Consider the following 22,896-nt stretch of genomic DNA (forward strand, 5'->3'; position numbering starts at 1 on the left):
TTCCATCACGAGACTAATGCAATTCACTGCCCCTCGAACCCCACTATGTTGAAGAATGTTTGAGTTGATATTAGGTATGCAGGAATAGAGCTTTTGCTAATCAGTTGTTTTCACTATTTGGATCGGTTAGTAATTATAGACAATCTGATTAAATCCATACACTTGTTAGCGCTACTTGTATGGTATGTCATACACTCTATTGGCTTTATAAATTTGATGTCTGGATATTCGCCGCTTTCAATATTGAAGAGTCTGAGTTTTAACATTAAAGATATTTTTACTGTTTTTCGCAGTTAATTACTGTATTTGAATTAAATTCGAGTATATAAAACTCTATCCTGTTCTAAACCCAAGTGTGCCTGTTTATTACAAGGAACTGGGGACAATCGTCACAAATGTCCGGACTATAACAGTTCTGGGCTCTTCACTGTACGTTGAGATAGTGCTGTTCCCTTTCACGCAGTTAAATTGTCTTTAAGGAACACAATATAGGTTAATGCAAAATACATGTTTTCTTTTAATGTTAATGTATTATCATGTTTAATTCATTTGACATAAATAATATTAAAAAAAAATATCATATACAGATAAAAATCTATTTGTGATATTTTGGCGCTTTTGGAAAGGGGAATTTGTGGCCACGTAGCTATAATTTAAAAAACAGTAATTTAAGTTGAATGTTTACAGTAAAAGTGTATATGAAATAGATCGTCGCAGCATTGCACACAGAACACATCAATTTAGAATAATGTGTAAAGTTGACTATAACACGTTATAATTCCCTACATATAAACATGTGATATGTTGCATAGTTAATATTATGTTTTTATTATGCTCAACACTCAAACGGATCCAAATGCATTTTGTAAAGGCATTAGCAACATTCTTGATTTTTTTAAACGGAATAATAAAAAAAACATACATATCTAAATTGTATATAACTCATGGGCTGAAAATTTACTGTAAAATGCATTTTTTTTTATAGGGAAAGGTGTTATATGCTCAATTTAAACACGGAATAAAGATATTCCCAAACTAGAGAAAAGGGTAGAGCATGGTGCATTTAGCGAACATCAAGTCTAAAACACATACGTGGAAGATACGCAGAATTCGTTGGACAAATCGCAACAATTCCAATGATGTTTCTATAGTATCGTTATGGAAATAATTTCATCAAATAATGTTTATTTTTTTGTTCGCTGCAACCTTGGTACACTATTGCGTCTAGTCCACATACACTCCGTTTAAACAATCAGGAGAGTGTTCATTGTTTTCCATAGACATCCTCGAGTTCTTTCAGGATGTCTGCCTTTTCTTTATCGCTGGCAAAACATGATCTCGCTGCATTAAAAATCTGAAATATCATTGTTCTAGTGTTACGAGATGATTATTACATGTTACATGTATTAAACATGAATAGGGGTTCCCTATGAGCAAAAACTATAGTAAGCAACCTGTTAAATGTATAACATGAAACTCTATTAAAACATGTATGTCGTAAACCTAGTTTTGAATGCGATGTTTTTCAGTACAGCTATTTTCTTTTAAAAACTTGAGTAGCTCTAGTTTCTGTATTTCGTTAGTCATGAATTGTAAGTATTTAAAAAGCATACGGCAATACGGATGTAGGAGTCATCAAGTCCCATTTCTCTGGTCGCCTGGTAGTCATCAAACAGGCAACTATCAAACACCAATGGGTCGTCGGAGTTAATGGAAAAGTTGGCCTTGTCATGGGCAAACCTTAAACATTTAAATCTTAATCAAAATGCCGTATACATAAGTACATACATGTGTATATTTACAGATATTTCAAAGGCTTCTGTGTACTGCAGATGCTCGTGACAATCAGAGGTTTATACAGTTACAAGGTCCAAAGCACTGCTCTAATAAGAATATAATGATTGAAAATAAAAATCACACTCCAATAGTACTTTCAGTGCTTTGATTCCACTGCGTGTATTGTAACAAGCTTCTCCAACCGATGTTACTACACTTTGACGACAGTGTACTATAATAACACTAGATAGATATCAAACATCAAATAGTCCAAAGGTGATACATGATTACTGCAGGGCAACACACTGATTACTGTTGATTACTGTACACTTAAATAAATCATTAAGTATCATTAAAATGTTGAAAAAACAAACAAATATACTCTGGGTTTTTTTCTACATTTTTGAAGAATATATTAATTGCAAACTGCCTTTCCCACAAAGTATGCAAATTGAAATAAGCAACCATTATTTACACTTAGTAACAGTAGTAAGTATTCGTTAGCTTTTGTGTTTTTGCCATATCACTATGTATACTGTATCGTGTAGATAAATTGCTTCAGTTGCCGCATAAAGTGACCTGAGAGATTCATTAACATATATGTGGCTTGCTACTAGCCAATGGCAGCTAAGTAGAATCTGTACATTACAGGCTACGGGTAATCCTGGCTGTCCTAGGCTTTGCAATGTCTTACTCTTGGAAAATATCGTTATCATGAATAATTAATTAGGCAGTTTCATTGGTTCCGCAAAGTACCAGTAAAATATACTGGCAAATGCCGGAGTTGAATCGGGCCCGCCTTCTCAATACAATAAGATTTGCCAGTAGTCAAGACCACACGCCCACGGAGGCTACTGACACTGAATAGTTATTGAACAATATTTTAGTGAAACATGCGAATTCATTGAAAGAAGTGTTGTCTCTTCTGTCTCATGCATATTCATTAAAACGAATGTTGGTCAGTCGATGACCCACGGTAAGCATAAACAGTGTGTGTATACCACGTGATAAAAAACGTCATATACGCTACATCAGAAGGCATCATTTTGCTTAAAGTGTAGACTTAAATCAAAGATAACGTTTCTTTCACAACACCATTTTAAATGAAACAAAGGTCAGTCTATGCCGCTTCAAGAACCACGCCTTCGTTTTAGTACCGGAGTTTGATAAGGTGATTAGTTCATCAAACACTTCGACAAACCTGTTTCCAAAATAATGTTTTGACAGTGCTCCGTCAGATGGCCGGACTGTGAAACGGTTTTCGAAGTGTTTTAAGAAACTACACTCTCAATCAAACTCTAGTAAAAGACTGAACGAGGGGCTCCGTAAGCGGCGTAGACTACTTTGTGTTTCATTTGAAATGGTAAAGAATTAGGAAAGTTATCTTTGTTTAAAGTCTTCATTTGAAGCAATATATTGCCTGCCGACGTAGCATTTACGACGCAATTTATCAAGTGGTATACACACACTGATAAAGTGTAACGGAAGAAAGAACCATGGTTGCCGACGATGTACTCAACATAGACTTCACCATTTACCCGCGACTGAAAACCCCATGTTGTTACAGTTTCAGTTTATTTTCGTGTTCTTACCTGACCACTGGGTGTTTGTGAACGTCCTCTGGCACTGCACCCGTGCATATACTGGAGATGGGACAAGTCTCCAAGTGTATTCCCCGGCGCCTTACCTCGGCATATAAATCTTCATTCTCCAAAACTCGGTACCCGTGACCGATACGCTCCGCATTCATTTCATCAATGGCCTGTGGTAAATGTTTGTTTCACATTTATCAAAAAACGAATCACAAAGAAAAGCGAGATTTTATGAAAATTTAATAATTCAAATAGCATACTCGTGCAAGTATATATGAAAACAGACTATTGACATCGTTTTATTTATTGATTATAGAAGTTCGATACACTATTCACGCCTTGTACGTGCTTTCAGATGACGTATGCTAGGTTTTCGTGTGTACTTAAATACACAAACCAAGCTTAAATGTCATAGCTATGTGTGTTATGAACCTCAAGTATATGTCAGAGTTCAATGTTGGTGACCAACATATTTCATTTTCTGTTGATCATCGTCATTGGACGATATTGAATCTTACTTGGAGTTAATGGTGCATTCGTTAGAATCAGTCTCCTTAAAATTAATGAAAAGAGAATTTTAAAAATCCTTGCCACAAAACTGCAACACCAAATCATGAGACACACGGAAAGTTAAACAACAAAATGAACTGGCTTGCCTGTTTCACCCTGTCAGCTCCGCCAGCTTCCCCCGCATGTACAGTTATATGCAAGCCAAGATCTTTTGCGCGCTAGAATTCGGAAATATTCATTAGGTATGCCCATGTCCATTTGACTCATGTCCGATCTGTTTTAAATGTATGCCTCATAATCATAAAAGACAGACTGTAGAAAGATAGTAAGGATAGTAAGATCACAGTTTCTCATATTTATGGGCGGAAATTGATGTTTTGCGGCTGAAAGTGTTAAAAGGCATTACGAATTTTGTTTCGGCCGCTTCACGAAGAATTGTGTTCTGTTTTATTGTGAGTTATCTTATATCACTAAATTGAAGGCATTGATGCCAAAATCAGCTGTTTCTGAGACCAAAAAATCACAAATGTAAAATATGTCAATCTGTAAGAGTGAAGCTTTAACAGTATGGTACAATACAGTTACGCCATCCACTTCCTGCGCTGAAGAGGTCCTGGTTAATTTCAATATCTCGGGCTGTGGGCGTAATATGACTTATTCACAGCTAACATTGAACGAAATACAAAAGTACTCTTAACGAACTTATCCGTTTGTGTCTGTACCTTAAAGGCCTTGATGTGGTCCGGATGAACTTCTTCTACATCGTCATGGTGATTACCACCTCCTGCAATGTCTACTGCGACAACTCCTTCCTGCCTGTATTCATGCGCCAAATTAACCAATTCGTCGGACCAATCTGTAAGGAAACTTGAATTTATCCTCAGTATTTGCTATACAAAAATGTTTTATGGACATAAACGTACCAATGTAAGAAATGACGAGGTTGATTTGTTTCTGGAGCAGGAGAACAATATGAGTATCCTATGATTGATATATTGACTAGGTGTGGTATCTGTAATCAATCAAATACATAGTTTTTATTAGTCTAACTTAATTTAACAAATTTTTACTATGAACTTTAAAGACCAAAAATCAATAAAGACACAATCAGACGAGATTAGTTATTTCCAAAAAAGAGTAAGAATGTTGACAGGGGTCAAAACGTTTTTTTTTTTTCCTTTAAATGGTTGTGTTCATTTATACTACTGGCTAATGCACCAGTTAATTATAACCACACACCACAGGTTCGGGGAATAGCGGGGACTGACTTTCGGTCCAGCCAAGCCAAGGTAAAATCTCTACTTTTTGCTGAGGAACTGCTGGTAAAATCCCCGCCAAATGCCCCCGAGCCTCAGGGACCCTAGGTAAGTTCCATTCCCCGCTGTTTTTGGCACAAAGACAATAAAAACGCATTCACCCGACACTGCGGGGTCACATGGAAGGTTAAAATACGGCCCATTACCCCCAGATCTAGGGGACCGTGGTTACAATTGACTGGTGCATAAAGTTCGTTTCTCTCAAACATTTAGCAAACTGATGAAACTTAGACACTAAGATAATTTCAATAAACCACCAAAGTTAAGACCTTTATTGCAACGGACCCAAGAGTCTTCAGACTCAGGACTCAAAAGTGAAAATTGTATTCAAAATCCGCTATTACCAAATACAGTGTGTGTAAACCTCGTGTTACATTGCGTCATAAATGTTTCGTCGAAAGCCAATATTTTACTTTGAATAAAGACTTTAAACAAAGATAAATTAGCTATTTCTTCATACTTTTTAATGAAACTTAGCGCAGTCTATGTCGCTTAGAGCCCCGCCTTCGTTATTTTACCAGAGTTTGATTGAAATTTTAGTTTCTTGATGGAGCACTGTCAAAACATTATTTTGGAAACAGGTTTGTCGTTTGAAGAAATTATTCACCTAATCAAACTCCGGTAATAAAACGAAGACAGGGCACTAAAAGCGGCATAGACTGACCCTTTATTTTAAATGGTGAAGGAAAAGAAAAAAAATATCTAAGTTTTAAGTCTTTATTCGAAGCAAAATGTTGCCTTCAGACGTAGCATTTATGACGTCATTTATCACGTGGTACACAAACACTGCAATAGTTGATGGTTAATAATAACTGATTTTGTTACATTAGACTAATTTTAATACATGCGGTACAAACAACAGCAAAGATAACAACGGTCGGTAAAATCACCTTTACATATAATAGCGTTGTTCAACAATTCGAGTCAAGATTCATATGTTAAACTTCATTTCCACTCCGTATTCTGAACACGACTATATTTTTCAATGCGACAAAATCAACGCGCGGTTGTCTGCTGTAAATTTGCATAAACGATCACGTGATTTTAACAAATTCTGGTACAAACTTCAGACTGGTAAGTTGACTTTTACTTCATATTATGAAAAATGTATGCGTCCAGTATGTGGGAAAAACATGTTTTTCGATCGTCATTTCAGACTGGTATCATAACTTTAAACAGTAATTTGTTATTGAACAGAATGTAGGTTACGATGCCATGTTTAGAAAAGAATGTGTTGATTTTATCCACAATTTTACGTATTTTCTCGGCAAATATGGCATTTTTGTGTATATTGTAACTGTGCTTGCATGTATATATTTCTATTTTCCAAATTGTATGATTATCACTGATCATAAAGTATTTTAAGTGTAATAAAAGTGTGTCTGCCTTACCTGGCCTATGCCTCATGCAGCATAATATACTCTTCACTCGGATGTTGTAATCTTTGGAGCCTTTCGCAAATGCCTCGTTTATTATCTTTACTATTTCCCGTGGCGTAAGATCACCGTGCTCCAACGCGTATTCAGGTTTCTCCTCGTTATTGGATAAGAGGTGTGGGGAGTATCTCGCTTCGACATACTTGATACCGTTCTTTGCACTGTCTTCGCAGAACTCGTAAGCAAGTCTTGAAATTGCATCACGGTCACCCCTAAATAAATTAAGATTCAATAAAAAGCTATAGTTTTATTTTATTTTTTTACATTATTACAGTTACTATTTCTGTATATATATCATCATTATCATCATCATGATCATCATCATCATCATCATCATCAGCAGCAGCAGCAGCAGCAGCAGCAGCTGTAAAAATAACTTCGGTTTCGATCACGTGTATCGACAATAACAACGATGAAAGTAATTGTCGTTGATCATAAACATGTGTTTACAAAACATGTACTATTTCAAACATGTATATTACTTACGCAACGACGGGCATAAAGACTGTGAAGGACTTGAGAACTTTATAGAGTGACAGCGCGTGGTACACGGAAATATTCTTTCGAAAACCGTCCAGGTCTGCTGCAGGAAGTGGGATATTCCGCTTTCTGGGGAAAAACAAATTCACGGTGAATCAATATGTAATGCCTCACCATTCATGTATCTGGTTTACAGACCGATCCTTTTTTTCGCCAAACAGTTATTCGTTGACCGTTATGCATGTAACATTCCAAAATGCCTTATGTATGGTGGCATATAACTGCCGTAAGATAACCTGTTAACGTTCGCGAATTGTTTGCTTGAATTTTACCTAGATAACTAGTTATTATGTTACTTATTAAGTGGAATTCACAAACCATAACTAGCTAACCTATTAGTTTTGTATAGCTAAAAGGGTAATAGGTGGCAGTTCTGGGCACTTTCATGCCTGTTTTTAGTCTTATGATATTTATGTTACCACAAAAGTATCGCGAATATTAACTATTAATTTTATCGTGAAAACTAAGTAATTAACACGAAACAATTCGCGAACGCTATCAGGTTATATTACGGCAGTAGTATGCCACCATACTTATGCCATATATGTTGGTAATCAAATATGATATTCACACCTCAACTTCCATTCCCTAAATGAACTGCCTTTCGGCAATCGCGTTTATCAATCGATGAATGCAACATCTTCGGATATGTTCGGATCGCAATTCATCGCATAACAATATACATGGACATTTTTGATGTTGTTATTGTTTGTATTGTGTTAGCAGGTGCCGTAAAATATAAATAAACAATTAAGAAAGTGTTAAATTATGATATGTTTAATGTATCGTTGCCATAAGTGTTTCAATTTTACGTTTAAAAGGGATTTCATGTGGTTGATCTTTTCCCGCGTTATCGTGACGTCATTTGGTATAACGTTTCCAGTTACAGTCGGGTCGTTCTATTTACAGAACGGGTAGGAAAGGATTACTGAAAGGTTTTCTTATATGAAATAAAGTATTTTTTAACAATTCTTGAATGAAATAATGCACTATTGGTGTAAATATAAGTAATGAATTGCGGGATTGATGTCATTATCGGGGATATGAAAGCAATTTGGCTGGTCAAAGTACGCGTGGAGTCCTTCTGAGCCAGGCCAAATACATAAAAATAAGTGTCGCTTGCGTAGCGCGTATGATAATATCTGATGGTATTTCATTTTTGCAATCGTCAGCCATATCAGCTTATTTCGTTTACAGGGGCGTAGCGTGGGCAAAATTGAGTTTACTCGAAATATGGAATTCGATTGCGGGGGGTCCGGGGGTCCTCCCCCAGGATTTCTTTTAAAGAACGCAAAATCAGGGGTTTAGGGGCTTATATTGATTTCAATTGTATTGTTTTTTAAGCTGATTTTTTTGTCTATTTTTTCTATGACTAGCCAGACTTTTAACAAAACACGTTTTCATATGATCTAATATATCAAGGTTCAAATTCATGATCTTCTTCAAATATATAACTATCAATTGTCATAGTTTGGTAAGTATAAATGACAAACGTCATATATAAGTTATATTTAATATATTAGTTAAGACTTGATATATTCTTCTTTTCCATTGTTTAAACATGAAAGATAAGAGCTCCTCTTCTGCTCTTGCGCTTATTAAGTAACATTATCAGATTAGTTCACACAAAATATGCAAGGACATTTGGACATTTATTTGATAACAGTGGGATGGGATGGTATGCATAATGTAAGGATTTAACTATCGTTGCAAAACTATTTCCACTTAATTACTTATATTCTTGAAACACTTCTTGACCGGAAAGCTCATTCGAAACTTATGTAAGAAGACAGAAACAAATTAAAATAAAATTAGATGGCAATGATGACAATGTCAAGTTATGATCACAACAACTCTAGGAATTATTTATTTAATGGGATATGACAACTTCAGATGTTAAAGTGAACTTGCATTATGATTTATATCTGCTTTATTGATTAACTCGTACACTTCACGCTTTGAAGTGTCTACAAATAGTTGCTATCAATTTTTAGTATGAATACCTAGGGCAAGAAACTGTGTTATAGTAACTTGTCATCATAGACTCTATATTTGTCAGAGGTCGTACATTATTATGTTTTAGTCAGTTATGAATTTCGGGGCATAATTCCATTTGAACTGGTCTAACATCATAATCGGACACCCATGATAAGCTTCGTATGACGGAAGAAAGTGGTTACCAAAGATGGTTAAACTTATGCATACTTGTTCTACCACATTAATATAAACAGTTCACATGGACAAATTAAGGGGGGGGGGGGGGGGGGCAGCTCGGGGCGCCTGTTGCGCCGGGCTATGAATTTGCTATGATACACATTGGCTTTAATTGGCAAAAACCTATCGAGATACGTCAACCTATTGTTTTAGCGTATTTCAATACTTGTCGCTATATACAAAAGGATCACGATATCTCGATAGTGTATACCAATACGAATCCAAACGTTCTATAATTACAAATCGCGATATATTGTTTAAGATAAAATAAAGATAATATATCAATGTTTTTTCCCTTGGTGTTTGAATAACCTATGTATTAATTTGCGCTTGTATAACACGATGTATTAATTCGCCCTCGGATAACACCATATATTAATTCGCCCTTGGATAACACTATGTAATAATTCGACCTTGGATAACACGATGTATTAATTCGCCCTTGGATAACACTATGTATTATTTCGCCCTTGGATAACACCATGTATTATGTCGCAATTGGATAACACGATGTATTAATTCGCCCTTGGATAACACCATGTATTATGTTGCAATTGGATAACACGATGTATTAATTCGCCCTTGGATAACACGATGTATGAATTCGCCCTTGGATAACACCATGTATTATTTCGCCCTTGGATAACACTTTGTATTCATTCGCCCTTGGATAACACCATGTATTAATTTGTCCTTGGATAACACTTTGTATTAATTAGGCCTTGGATAACACTTTGTATTAATTCGCCCTTGGATAACACCATGTATTAATTCGCCCTTGGATAACACCATGTATTAATTAGGCCTTGGATAACACTTTGTATTAATTCGCCCTTGGATAACACCATGTATTAATTTGTCCTTGGATAACACTTTGTATTAATTCGCCCTTGGATAACACCATGTATTATGTTGCAATTGGATAACACCATGTATTAATTCGCCCTTGGATAACACGATGTATGAATTCGCCCTTGGATAACACCATGTATTAATTCGCCCTTGGATATCACTTTGTATTAATTCGCCCTTGGATAACACCATGTATTAATTCGCCCTTGGATAACACTTTGTATTAATTCGCCCTTGGATAACACCATGTAATAATTCGCCCTTGGATATCACGATGTATTAATTCGCCCTTGGATAACACGATGTAGTAATTCGCCCTTGTCGAATTTTTCGCAGTTTTGACTTAAATAGTGATAATAAATAATTAATGAACTACTACATGTCCTAATTAAACCTATTATACCATATCACATGATTCAAAGGAATATATCGATATGATTGTACCTAAAAATCGACATGTATCATTCCTGTCCCTTATCGTAATATGTCGGCGTACCGCTAATTACCCTAGTGGTCATCTGTATATATGTACCGGTCATTTAAGGCTTACAAAACAAACTCGCCGCACAGAAACTACTTACTTGGCGATATCTAAAATGGACTCCAATCGGAATGCCCCGTCTAAATGGACGTGAAGCTCGACCTGATATAGATACATGGTATGTTTGCATAGTTACTATATATAAACAATCATAAATTTATTTCGAACATGTCGATGTAAATTAGCGAGATAACTGCGTGAAGTTTACATGGCATATTTAAATTATTTAAATCATATACATAAGGTCTACAATATAATACGTGTCACTAGCTTAACAGGTGAATACCAGGTCGTTTGGCAAGTGCATGAACTATGAGTTTGGAATACCTGACTGTATAATTGGATCTTTAAGCTGCACTCTTACGTTTTGACAACTTTTTTTTGTCATGGAACGAGCCATTTTTTTGCGAAAATCTATGGAAACGAGTTATATATAAGACTGCTGACAAAAATAATAGATCGCAGATTTATATATTTAAGTTCAAAAATTGATGTTTTATGCATTTTTCTTTAACCGTTAGTAACGGTTTAAGCCATAAAACATTAATTTTCGGACAGGAATATGAAAATATGCGATCTGATCTTTTGTCTGCAGACTTATATCAGTGGTTGCAGATATTTACGCAAAAATTTGCTCATTCCAAGACAAAAAATTAAAAAGCTGTCAAAAAGGTAAATCTGTGAGAGTGCAGCTTTAAAGACAATTGTTTTTTTGGCAAATTTTATTTTATTGATATAATTATTGATATAACTATGTAAGAGTATTATTCAGTATGAAGGAATGGATCCAACTTCTCATAAACATCCAGTTATAGCAAAGAGTAGTACTAAGTGTTTTCTTACAACGACACATCAAACGAATCATTTTGCTTATTCTAATCTAGTCACCAACATTTTTGGAATAGTGAGCAAAATAAACCTACTTACCTTATAAGGAAAGTCATCTTTAACCGGACACACTCTTTGTCTAGTGTTCTCCATTTTTTATCCATATACATTCATTTGTATCTAGATTTGTAATGATACTTTAACTGGGTCAAGTTGCTTTTAATCTAACCTTACATTATCACAACTGGAGCACTTTACTATCTGGCTGTGCGTATGTGTGTGTTTAAGTATATTTATACTCGCACCGGGCAAGGCCCATTCGGTGTTTAGAGTGCTTCGATAAGATTGTTAGTATTTTTGGAGAATAGTGCACATAAACGAGGTAGCCATGGTTAGAGCTAACCTGGTTCTTTAACGTGCACCAGTGTATAACACTGTCACATGGGACCCCCTTTTACGGGACGTCCCTACGGGAGGCAATTATCTGGTTGGCGCTACCCGTCCGGCATTAAAGATCATACTCTCTTCGATGTTTTAATACCTAATCACATGAATGACTGTTATTCGTTCGTCTTAATCAGTTCATTCATGACTATATCTTACTTTATATCGAGTCATTCGGAACTCCTCGGCGATTTTTATCGTAAACAACCTCTGATGTATGCCGGTACATCAGTTGAAGTAGTTCGTAAACTTTTGAATTATATCATTAATTAAATGTAGTGTTTTAGAGTTGTTTTTATTGATCTAAGTTTAAATTGATTACCAGTGAAGTGTATGATTGCAAACATAATTAAGATTCCCAAGAGTTAAGTCCTAAAGTTTAACTGCTAAATAAAATTACTACGCGATCTACTTGCAGCGGACTTAAACGTACCTCTTTTTGAGTATGTAAACCGTCCAAATATCTCCGAGGTTGTTTTGATAAAAATGGCCGAGGAGTTCAGAATGATTTCGAAGTCTGTTTTTCTATATTTGGAAAATGATCAGATGTGACATATAATTTGACAAACTGGCGTATTTTTGTTCTTTAAACATCCGACCCCTTTTGGATGCACCTTATGTACGAATTATGACAGAAATTTCAGGGGCGGCTCCAGGAATTGACGTTAGAGAGGGTGTAACTTAGGGGCGTCACCTATAGACTTGCCCCCTCCCTCAGAACTAAAAATTATTTGGTTTAAAATGTCTGTATGTCTGTTTGGGTTTTTTCCCTTAATAATATGTTAACACTTTCTAGTCCCAAATGGTGCTGTTGGGCTTTAAATTTTATTAGTTTTGATTGAAAGTAAATGTAGACTTGGACGATTTTAGGCGGGGCGCCGGTGCCGGATATTATAATACAGACAGTATTCTCATCTAAAACAGGCGTCATCGTAAACAAGCAATTGCTTTCATTCGGTGTACAAGGTCGTTTCTAAAAATATCGTTGAAGTATATGGAAAACAGTGTTAATGCCCGTCGGATAAAAGATGTTGTTTTACCCCAAACAGTGAACCAGTACACATGGACGCACTTGCCATTACTGCCCTTTATCACGACAGATACTGTAATGTTATATGTATCAAATTGTCAAAAACACTCACGAATTTAAAGGGACGATCCCAATGCGCACACACCTTAAGTCACTTATAAGAGCAGAAATAGCAAACACGATTTGACATTTATAGACAAGGATGATTGAACATGAATTCTTCCATATTTGTATGAGTTTCTACCAAAACATATGATCCTTATATATTTTACGCTCCTCGAAAACGAACCCCTGGGGTGGTATTCAAAATGCAACTTAATTCAATCTTATGGACGTAAATCATTGTTTTTATTAACTGTTTAGGTCAGTTATTTATATGGGCAATCCGATTAGCTACATCGTTCTTAGATACAAATAAGAACAGTATTGAATACTACCCCTGGCAATGATTACGAACAGTCTCAAGTCTGAGTTCAAACTCAATAGGCAGACTAATTTTCATTGTACCTTTCCTTCAAGTTGAATATATTGATGTTGAAATTTGCTAAATATTATTAATAATTAAAATTATACATTTATTTACATTTACTGTCGTTAAACGAATAAAATAAAGACATTATAGAATCTTTGTAATTCAATATAAAAATGCATCTCTGAGTTTGAGTCTAAAATGAGACTTGTGGTCTTTCGTAGTCATTGGTCAGACTTGTGGTCATTCGTAGTCATTGGTCAAGGAGCTCGTGTCTTTTTTTACTTCAAACTCAACGCTCTATTGCATGCATGACGCAGTCAAATGACCTTCTCTTGGTCTAGCCTAGGAAGAATGAAATGTCCATTGCTCAGTGATGTAAAATATGTTTTGAGATGACTTACTATAAGTGTTACAACCAATAAATCATCTTAAAGCTGCACTCCCACAGATTGACCGTTTACAACTTTTTTATGTTTTTGTCATGAATTTAGCCATTTGTTGCGTTTATAAACCAGTGAAATAATATGAAAATTGTTGTTATATGGGTAAAAGTGTTACTAACGCTTTCAGAAAATTCCGAACGTTTTCTGATCAACTGAGATCTAATCTATTCTGAAAGTTATCTAAAATGACTGAATTGGAGGCATCAATGCAAAAATCAGATGAAAAAAAAACAAAAACGAAAAATTGTCATAACTGTCAATCTGTGAAAGTGCGGCTCTTTTGTTGGTGGCACGTTTAGTAAATAGCAAAAATCCCAAGGGTTTCCAACCCTAAATAAAAACAGGAAAAGTTCTATAAAACTCTATAAACACATATACATTAACAATGAATGAATAAAGGACTGTCTTTGAGGTCTAAGTTTGGTGTTTAACGTTATCTCTTGAAGGTTCTCACAGTTGTTTAATTGTGCCAAACCAAATACGATCGTTCTACATTGTGATCAAAATGGAGAATATGTTCATCATAGGCTTTACATTAGCCATTTTAGGAAATATTCATGGAGGTGAGTTTAAGAGTTCCATGACAATCGTTAAAATAATATATATTACCAATTATAAATGATACAGATAAAGTCAAAGGTTTATTCATTATTAAAGCTGCACTCTCACAGATTGAACGTTTTGACAGCATTTTTTAATTTTTTTTTTGTCTTTGAACGAATCAATTTTTTTCGAAAATCCTTGGAAATTAGTTATATAAGACTGCTGACAAAAAAGCTGATCACAGATTTTTATAATTAAGTTCAAAAATTTATGTTTTATGCATTTTTCTTAAACCGTTAATAACGGTTTAAGCCATAAAACATTAATTTTCGAAAGGAAATATAAAAATCTACGATCTGATTTTTTGTCAGCAATCTTATATTATTGGTTTGCAGATATTTACGCAAAAAATTACTCTTTACAAGACAAAAAATAAAAAAAAAGTTGTAAAAATGGTGTGAGAGTGCAGCTTTGAGTTGTGTTTGTAAAAATATATCAAAACCCACTAAATAATTATCTTGCCATTTCTATTAAGATTGATTGATGTGCGTCGTATGTTCGCGATTTACAAAATTTAATACTGTTTCTCTGAGCAAGACTTTATCAAACTGCAAAAGTATGTTCGTGTACGAACGCTCTACATACGTTACGCATACATGTAATTGATTTCAATATTTAAGTCGAACTATTAATTTAAATACTATCTATTTCACAACGATTGTGAAGAAAGTTATGATAACTATTACGAAGTCACTCTCGCTGGCACGATGTTGCGCGAGAGTGTCATCTTGTGTTGTGGGTTAAAACCGGAGTACCTGTAAAAACCCACTTGTCCGGCTTGGTGACCACTAACCAAACTCACATGTGCCCAGGCCGGGAATCGAGCCACGGTCCCCTTGGTGAAAAGCGAGTGGGCTAGCCACTGCGCTAACCGAACTATTGTTGCCCTAATAACACCTTTATTTAGTTCAAATACAGTTTTGTATATTCTATACTCAGTTTAACTTTAATAAATTTTGATCACTGATTTGAACTTGACCTTCCATATATTCCTTTTATAGTTGCGACTGAAGCTATAACGCCATGCCCGGATGACTGGACTGCCTACGAAGGCTCGTGTTACTCCTTTCATTCCCATAATGCAACATTCACCGAGGCAGAAGTACGTCTTTCATTCCCATAATGCAACATTCACCGAGGCAGAAGTACGTGTTCGTACATCAGAATTAAATAATCCGATCGATCTTACAAACACAAGATCACACTCTCGCGTTACATCGTGCCAACGAGAGTGATAAATATTATGTTAAAATAACTTGTTTCACAATCATTATAAAAAATAAATAAGTTTAAACAATACCAATAATTATATTTGATAATTGAATGAAAACTATCATGACAAAACAAGCAACCTAATCTTGTATTGAGACCTATCGTTACTTGCATTATATTTTTTACTAAATACCTCGCTTAAAAGTTATATTTATTTAAAATCTTCACATGAAGCAAAATGTTGCCGTCCGACGTAGCATTGATGACGTAAGTTTTCACGTGGAATACACACACTGATTGTTAAGACGTGTATATTTACATTCAGCTTAATATGTATTTCAATATTTTAAACTTATTTATTTTACAACGATTGTGAAAAAAGTTATGTCAACATTATATCAATCACTCTCGTTTGCACGATTTTACGCGAGAGTATGGTCTTGTGGTTTGGTTGGAATATGAGAGGCCGGAGGAGACCCACTTGTCTGACACGGCGACCACAAAACAAACTCACACGTGCCCAGGGCTGGAATTCAATATTGGTCTTAATTGGATGTAGAAACGATGTAGCTAATCGGATAAATTGTTATTAATAACTGACTTATAGTGTGAATGAAGTCAATACTGAATGGCCATAAGGTTAACTTAAGTTGTATTTTGAATACCAACCAGGTCGGGCATTGAGCCCGGACCGCATGAGTGAGAAGCGAGTGTGCAAACCACTGCGTTAACCGGACAGTAATACATTTCAGCACTACTGTCAGAACCACAGAGCTCACCTAGTGCACGTGAATGATGACATCGAGAACAGTTTCCTCAGAAATGAGATACAAGAACGAAGCAAGATAATTTTCACTCGTTGATAAGTATAGCCAATATAAATCAATTTCTTGATTTTCATCCATTTTATTTCAAATGGGCCGGGGGTTGACGTTTTTTTTCTCATTTTTTCTAAAGTGAACGTTTTACCGTTGGGTATGTGTTCATGCTCTTTCTTATCGTACAAGGAACCATATACATGTGTTACTAGACGAACCAAGAACACGATCGTGACACTTCTCCGTTTTTTACATACGAGTGTTACACACCGACACACCGGACAGTACCGGGCCGATATGCAAATACAGACCCAAGGTCAACATTTTTATTTGAGTCAATAAATCAAAGGGCGGCTTAAAATTAGACGGGGAGGGTGGGATGTGAATCTAGCAACTATTTAAAGTCATCTATTACACTCATGGTAGAACTTTTCACCATTTATGTAAATTCTTGGATAACATCAGAAGAAAGCGAAAACGAGGTATTGTAATAGTATTGGCGCAGTATTTTTAGTTACACTGTTAGTAGCTGGGGGGGGGGGGATATACACCCCCAGTGGTTTCATACCATACGAGAGCGAAGTTTTGGTACCAGTTTAAAAGTACCCTGTAGCGTGCGTGTGTGTGTCTCGTATATATATATATATATATATATATATATATATATATATATATATATATATATATATATATATATATATATATATATATATATATATATATCACGTCTCCAACATAAATGACGCAACGTCATTGGTTCAGGACTGGTCACGCGGTGATCCCATATTTTTCCATATTGTGTTACCAAATGTATATCGTTCCAAAATGGCGTTTATTTTCCGATTCCGATGAACGAATGAAACATTTAAACATGTAAACCGGTTGTCGACTTGATATATACGTTACGGGGTTAGTAGGTGACCCGATATGGGATATACGGGGCAAAGGAAACAATATCGGATGAGAGCGAACACCTACTACCCCCGTAACTTATAATATATATGCATAATGACACAATTTATAACCGAAGACATAACATTTTTTATGTTTAATATAGACTGACAAATAACTGGAGTCAAAAACGGAAATAAAAATATAGTAAGATTAGCGCACTTGTTAAATACAAACTGGGTGAAGTGCAGTGCATATAATTATGAACACAGCTTTGAGAAATAATTAACATTATTCTGGTTTTTCTGACTTCCTCCTCCGCTTTTCATTAACTTTCAAGTTACCCGCTTTTGGATTCAATAAAACGCCATTTTCTCTTTCTAAGAAGCGGCAGTTGGCTGGTGGATTGGTCTGACGGACGAGGAGGTTGAAAAGGTCTACAGATGGACGGACACAAACGATATACTCACCCAGGAAGATTATACGGGTAGTTTACAAATACTATTATGCTCATCTTTAAAAGGTCGACTGCAGCAAACGCTTATTTCTTAAACTTAAACAGTATTACGCTATAACATTGGTTACAACCGGTCTATGTAGAAATGCCCATATGAACGAGTTTGAGTCATCTTTATCAAAAGGTTTTAATAGCGTTCGAAATGTATTGGCTCAGCCTCCAACCTTTGTCTTTTGGATCAAGTAAACGCGCTTATTCCGGTGAACAGATATTTTGTGGTGGTCTTGATGTTGTTGACGTTGGCGTCGTTGATGTGCATAATCTGTAAAGTGACACAAATCAATACATACACATGTATAACAGACATCAATTTTGACTGATAAACCTTTAACTACTTACTAAATAATGCATTTAAGTAAAATATTAATTACTGATAACAAGATTGTAACCGTGTATTCAATAGCAGAATGCGGACAAATGTTAAATGATTGGCGAATGATTATATATTTACTGTGGTCTAATATAATCTCATAAGGTAAAAATACCGTACTTTATGCTCATTTTCTTTCAAATTAAACTCGGTATCCTTTTTGGAATATGAGAATAATATTATTAATTGTGGCAAATCTTATTTGGGAGTTAGAGCGCATCTTTAACCATGGCCATAACTAAAAGTTGCCTAAGAAATTGAAATGAAACTTAAAGCTGCACTTTCACAGATTGACCGTTTTGAAAACTTTTTTTAATTTTATTTATTTTTGTCTTGGAACGAGCCATTTGTTTGTGCAAATGTATGGATAGAAGTGATATTAGAATGCGGTCAAAAGTACCAAATCGCAGTGTTTCATTTTTACGTTCAAAAATGATGTTTTATGGTTAAAGGCGTTACTAAAGCTTAAAGAAAAAAAAATATTTTCGGCCGTTTTAAAATCTATGTTTTATAAAAATATATTATATATGACTGAATTGAAGGCATTGGGTCCCAAAAAAACTGACTCTGAAGTGTTTGTTCTAAAATATGTCAAAACTGTCAATCTGTCAGAGTGCAGCTTTAAAACATATGTTACTAGAGCACGGCCTGTAAACGCCAGCTCCACCACTTTACGGTGGTGCAAAGAAAAGAGCTGTCGACACTTCCGTGATGGAGCTGTGTCCTATGTTTACATGAACAAACGTGAGTATGACTTATATTGTATTTGATAATTTCATTTAACGGACATATTTCGAAAATTGGAGAATGTGGTACCGTGTAAGAACACTTTTACTGTAGGCTGGTTACTATGTTGTTTCAATATTGTGCAAACTGTGGTGCCAGGAGCTTTTCTCCCGAATCAGACTTGAGCATATTTTGATATCTGATTGCATAGCAAGTACATTTCGGTGCTTACACACCCCGTAAGAACATTCTCACGCATGCAAACATAACTGTTATGTATAATACCTATGCCGGAACACAACAAAACTAATAAGCACTTCTTAAAAAGGAAAAATGCACATATTTATAAAAGTGGTGGCGCTGTTGCCCTAGTGGTGGCGCTGTCGAGTAGTGGTGGCGCTATCGAGTATGTTTTGCTCTTGAAGTATTATAAAATGTTAACGCTTTTGGAATGAATATAAAAGTTGTTTATCATTCATTGAACATAATGCTGGTATGCATACTTCTTGCGGAAACAAAACTCTCCGCGAGCTACCTTAACCTTACTTAAAACTATTTCGAAACAAACGGCTAGGTGCTGTTAATTTTTAACATAGAATTATAAGTATCTATCATGTGTGTCCGGTTATGAGGGAGGTATTCTTGCATACCGGACGTGTGTTTCCGGTCATTTGTCCAGTGCTGGAAAAACGCGCAACAACGCGCTTCTTCTTATTTATTTTATTGTATGGTTTATGAAAAGTACATTATTTCATTTCAATAAAGCGCAATCAAATAAATAAGTATGCAATTAATTAAAACAGATAATGAATAATCGTAAAAACGCGATTTAAAAAGTTACTATTTGACATCAATAGTGATTTAAAATTACTGCGCTTTTTGACGTCAGGGTTTCACGCGCTTTTTGGTAAAATGTACAAAAGTGCGTTTTCTACGTCAATTCTTACACAAACTGATAATTTTAGAATTGCAAGAAAAAATATCAATCATGTTTTTCCGGTCCGGACCGAAAAATCCGTCCTTCGGTCACGCTGCGTGGCCTGTAACTCGGCAAGCCTCGTTACCGGCTTACGAGCGTGCATTCGGGTCGGATTTTTCCATCCATACCTGACACACATGGTAGATACTTATAGTTCTATGGTATAATTAACAGCACCTAGCTGTTTGTTTTCGAAATAGTTTTAAGTAAGGTTAAGATAATTCGCAGAGTTTCGTTTCCGCAAGTAGTATGCATAACCAGCATAATGTCCAATGAATGATAAACATAGCAACTTAAGTATTTATTCCAAAAGCGTTAACTTTTTATATTACTTCATACGCAAAACACACTCGTCTTACACGGTACCACATTCTCCGATTTCCGAAAAATGTCCGTTAAATGAAATTATCAAATAAAATATAAATCGTACTCACGTTTGTTCATGTAAACATAGGGCACAGCGCCATCACGGGAGTGTCGACAGCTCTTTTTCTTTGCACCACCGTAAAGTGGTGGAGCTGGCGTTTACATGCCGTGTAGAGACAGTATGCTTATTTATTATATATCCATCATAAACCCACACGCAATACATATCGCAAAATACGGTAGTCGGTATTCCACTGCAGTGCAATACGGCCATATTCCACTCTTGTAACGTCACGTCATAACAAGTATCGATTCGCGATGTTCAATGACGTCATAAGAAAATGTTGCATCGTTAAAATGACATTTATTATGAAAACATGCGGCTTTTAAGTGGTGTAACCAGTAATGTATATAATAAAAGGGTTACTAGTACTGTGTTTTGATCAGGAATGTTGTATTCGACTCTCGTGTTTTTTTTGCAGATTTTGATCCGAACCTGCAAAAATCCGCTCGGGTCGAATACAACCTCCCGGATCAAACGCAGTACAAATAACAATATTATCCAGCCTGGTTTACAACTCGTGTTATAATAAAAAAATACATTATTTTTCGACTGAAAAAACACACAGCAAGAACAAGTGCAAAAATTGATTTAGAAGATGGTGTATATGTTGATCCAGGAATTATTTTATAAACTTTAGGGTTATAACCTAGTAAAACACAGCAGGCATCAGAATACAATGGAACGAACATGAATGTTCATAATGAGTTGGTCTATTAGATATAAGCCTAGAATAATGTTTATTCGTTGTATAGCAAGTGTAACGGGTATTTTCAGACTGGGCTGTAGGGGAACCAAATGACGTTGGGCACCACGAGGACTGTGTGCACATATACAGTGGCAAAGACTTGCATTGGAACGATTACATTTGTACAGAACGCCAACCGTTCATATGTGAGCAGAAGTATGTAGTTTAAAATGGTTTTTTGGTTAGTATTCAGTGAATAAATTTCAATATTATCTCATTATTGTAGGTTGTTTATTTTCGCGAGTTTTCGCGACTATACGTGTGTTAGAGCGAAATATAAAACATTATTATTGTTTTATTCAGTCCCTGTTTTCGATGCATACTCTGAAAATAAAACTTAAGTAAATTCTTCAGTCCTAAACATGAACAAAAATAGCTTATTCTCATTTTTTTAATACAATGTGTATCTACCTTGTTCTTTTTTTTGCAGTCCGGAGACAGAGCTCGGAATCGTTGGATAACATATTTCAATGTCTCGTCAAAGGAACACTTATCATTTGGAATTTTGAATGTGATTATTCACTTGTATAAGCCTTTAAAAAAATAAATGGACATATTGCATTGACTTGAAAATAAATGTTTTGGCCTTAATACATATTTGTTTTATTAATCAATAGCTACGTGACCACTATTACCAAGTTAAAAAAGCGCCAACATTTCGCTAATATATTTTTATCTTTACTTTAATCATACGCCTTTCGTTTTGAAAAAGTGATTCAAAATTGATTTTTATTTTGTAATTTTTGTTTTGCACCAACTTATATTGTATCCCTTTAATAAACTTAAACACTTTTTAACTGCGTGAAAGGGAGCAACACATTATTTACTTACAGTGAAGGGCCAAGCACTGTTATAGTCCGGACTTTTGTGACGATTCTCTTCAGTTTCTTGTAATAAACAGGTACACTCGGGTTTAGAAAAGGGAACTTTTCTGAGAAAAACCAACAAGGCAAAAACAAGAATAAAACAGTCTTAGATACTCGAATCTAATTCAAATACAGTAATTAACTGTATGCCGAAAACAGTAAAATTACATATAATGTTAAAATTTAGACTTCTTTCAGATATCTTTAAAGTGGCGAATATCCAGACCTCAAATTTATAAAGTCAATCACATAACTAGATAATATGACATACCATAGAGTAGCGATAACAAATGTATGGATTAAACCAGATTGTCTATAATTAATTACCAACCGATCCAAATAGTTGAAACCATTCGAAGCTCCTCGGCCATTTTTATCGGAAACAACCTCGGATGTATTTGGACAGTATTCACATTTCACAAAATAATGGTTCTTATGAAGGATACTGAGTTCAATTTGAAAGAAATGTGCATAAAACACAGTATTTCTACCTAATGAGACTATAGTAAATCACATTAAATCTTTTAGCATTCACCAATCATTTAATATTTTTTTTGCGTTTTCAACTATTAAATACACGGTTACTAACTAATTATCAGTAATAATTATTTTCCTTAAATGCATTATTTATTAAGCATTTCAAGCTTTATCAGTCAAAATTTATGTTTGTTATACATGTGTATGCTTTAATTTTGAATAAGAGTGTCACTTTAAAACAATTGATTAACAAACACTATACCTGCAT

The 22,896-nt window shown here is 35.2% G+C and overlaps 2 protein-coding genes and 1 long non-coding RNA gene across 3 annotated transcripts; 2 read left to right on the plus strand and 1 right to left on the minus strand.

The window, feature by feature from the left end:
• Positions 1–573: 573 nt before the first annotated feature.
• LOC128205687 (adenosine deaminase-like) lies at positions 574–11,785 on the minus strand. The gene is made up of 9 exons (XM_052907543.1): positions 11,705–11,785; positions 10,818–10,879; positions 7,117–7,239; positions 6,586–6,842; positions 4,601–4,734; positions 4,025–4,096; positions 3,369–3,538; positions 1,614–1,740; positions 574–1,354 (listed from the first exon to the last, which is right to left on the minus strand). The coding sequence occupies exons 1-9, from the start codon at positions 11,756–11,758 to the stop codon at positions 1,265–1,267; spliced, it is 1,089 nt and encodes a 362-aa protein (XP_052763503.1). The 5' UTR covers positions 11,759–11,785; the 3' UTR covers positions 574–1,264.
• A 2,711-nt stretch (positions 11,786–14,496) lies between these two features.
• Positions 14,497–16,672, plus strand: LOC128204397 (asialoglycoprotein receptor 1-like). Its single transcript, XM_052905814.1, has 3 exons — positions 14,497–14,557; positions 15,599–15,699; positions 16,562–16,672. Exons 1-3 carry the CDS (start codon positions 14,500–14,502, stop codon positions 16,670–16,672), a joined length of 270 nt encoding a protein of 89 aa, XP_052761774.1. The 5' UTR covers positions 14,497–14,499.
• A 1,231-nt stretch (positions 16,673–17,903) lies between these two features.
• Positions 17,904–21,756, plus strand: LOC128205693 (uncharacterized). Its single transcript, XR_008256314.1, has 3 exons — positions 17,904–18,005; positions 21,315–21,441; positions 21,716–21,756. It is a non-coding gene; the product is annotated as an uncharacterized LOC128205693 (long non-coding RNA).
• Positions 21,757–22,896: the final 1,140 nt, after the last annotated feature.

The sequence above is a fragment of the Mya arenaria genome, chromosome 10 (genome assembly GCF_026914265.1).
Source record: "Mya arenaria isolate MELC-2E11 chromosome 10, ASM2691426v1".
In the NCBI taxonomy this organism is placed as follows: Eukaryota; Metazoa; Mollusca; class Bivalvia; order Myida; family Myidae; genus Mya; species Mya arenaria.

What these genes read in the sequence shown, in the direction of transcription:
- LOC128205687 (XM_052907543.1), bottom strand. Translation starts at nt 11,758, where the DNA reads ATGGAGAACACTAGACAAAGAGTGTGTCCGGTTAAAGATGACTTTCCT. An exon ending in TCCATTTTAGATATCGCCAA is followed by an intron (nt 7,240 to 10,817) that starts GTAAGTAGTTTC and finishes GTTTTTCCCCAG; the next exon opens with AAAGCGGAATATCCCACTTC. An exon ending in GAGCTGACAGGGTGAAACAG is followed by an intron (nt 3,539 to 4,024) that starts GCAAGCCAGTTC and finishes CATTTACCACAG; the next exon opens with GCCATTGATGAAATGAATGC.
- LOC128204397 (XM_052905814.1), top strand. Translation starts at nt 14,500, where the DNA reads ATGGAGAATATGTTCATCATAGGCTTTACATTAGCCATTTTAGGAAAT. An exon ending in TTTAGGAAATATTCATGGAG is followed by an intron (nt 14,558 to 15,598) that starts GTGAGTTTAAGA and finishes TTCCTTTTATAG; the next exon opens with TTGCGACTGAAGCTATAACG. An exon ending in CAACATTCACCGAGGCAGAA is followed by an intron (nt 15,700 to 16,561) that starts GTACGTCTTTCA and finishes AATACATTTCAG; the next exon opens with CACTACTGTCAGAACCACAG.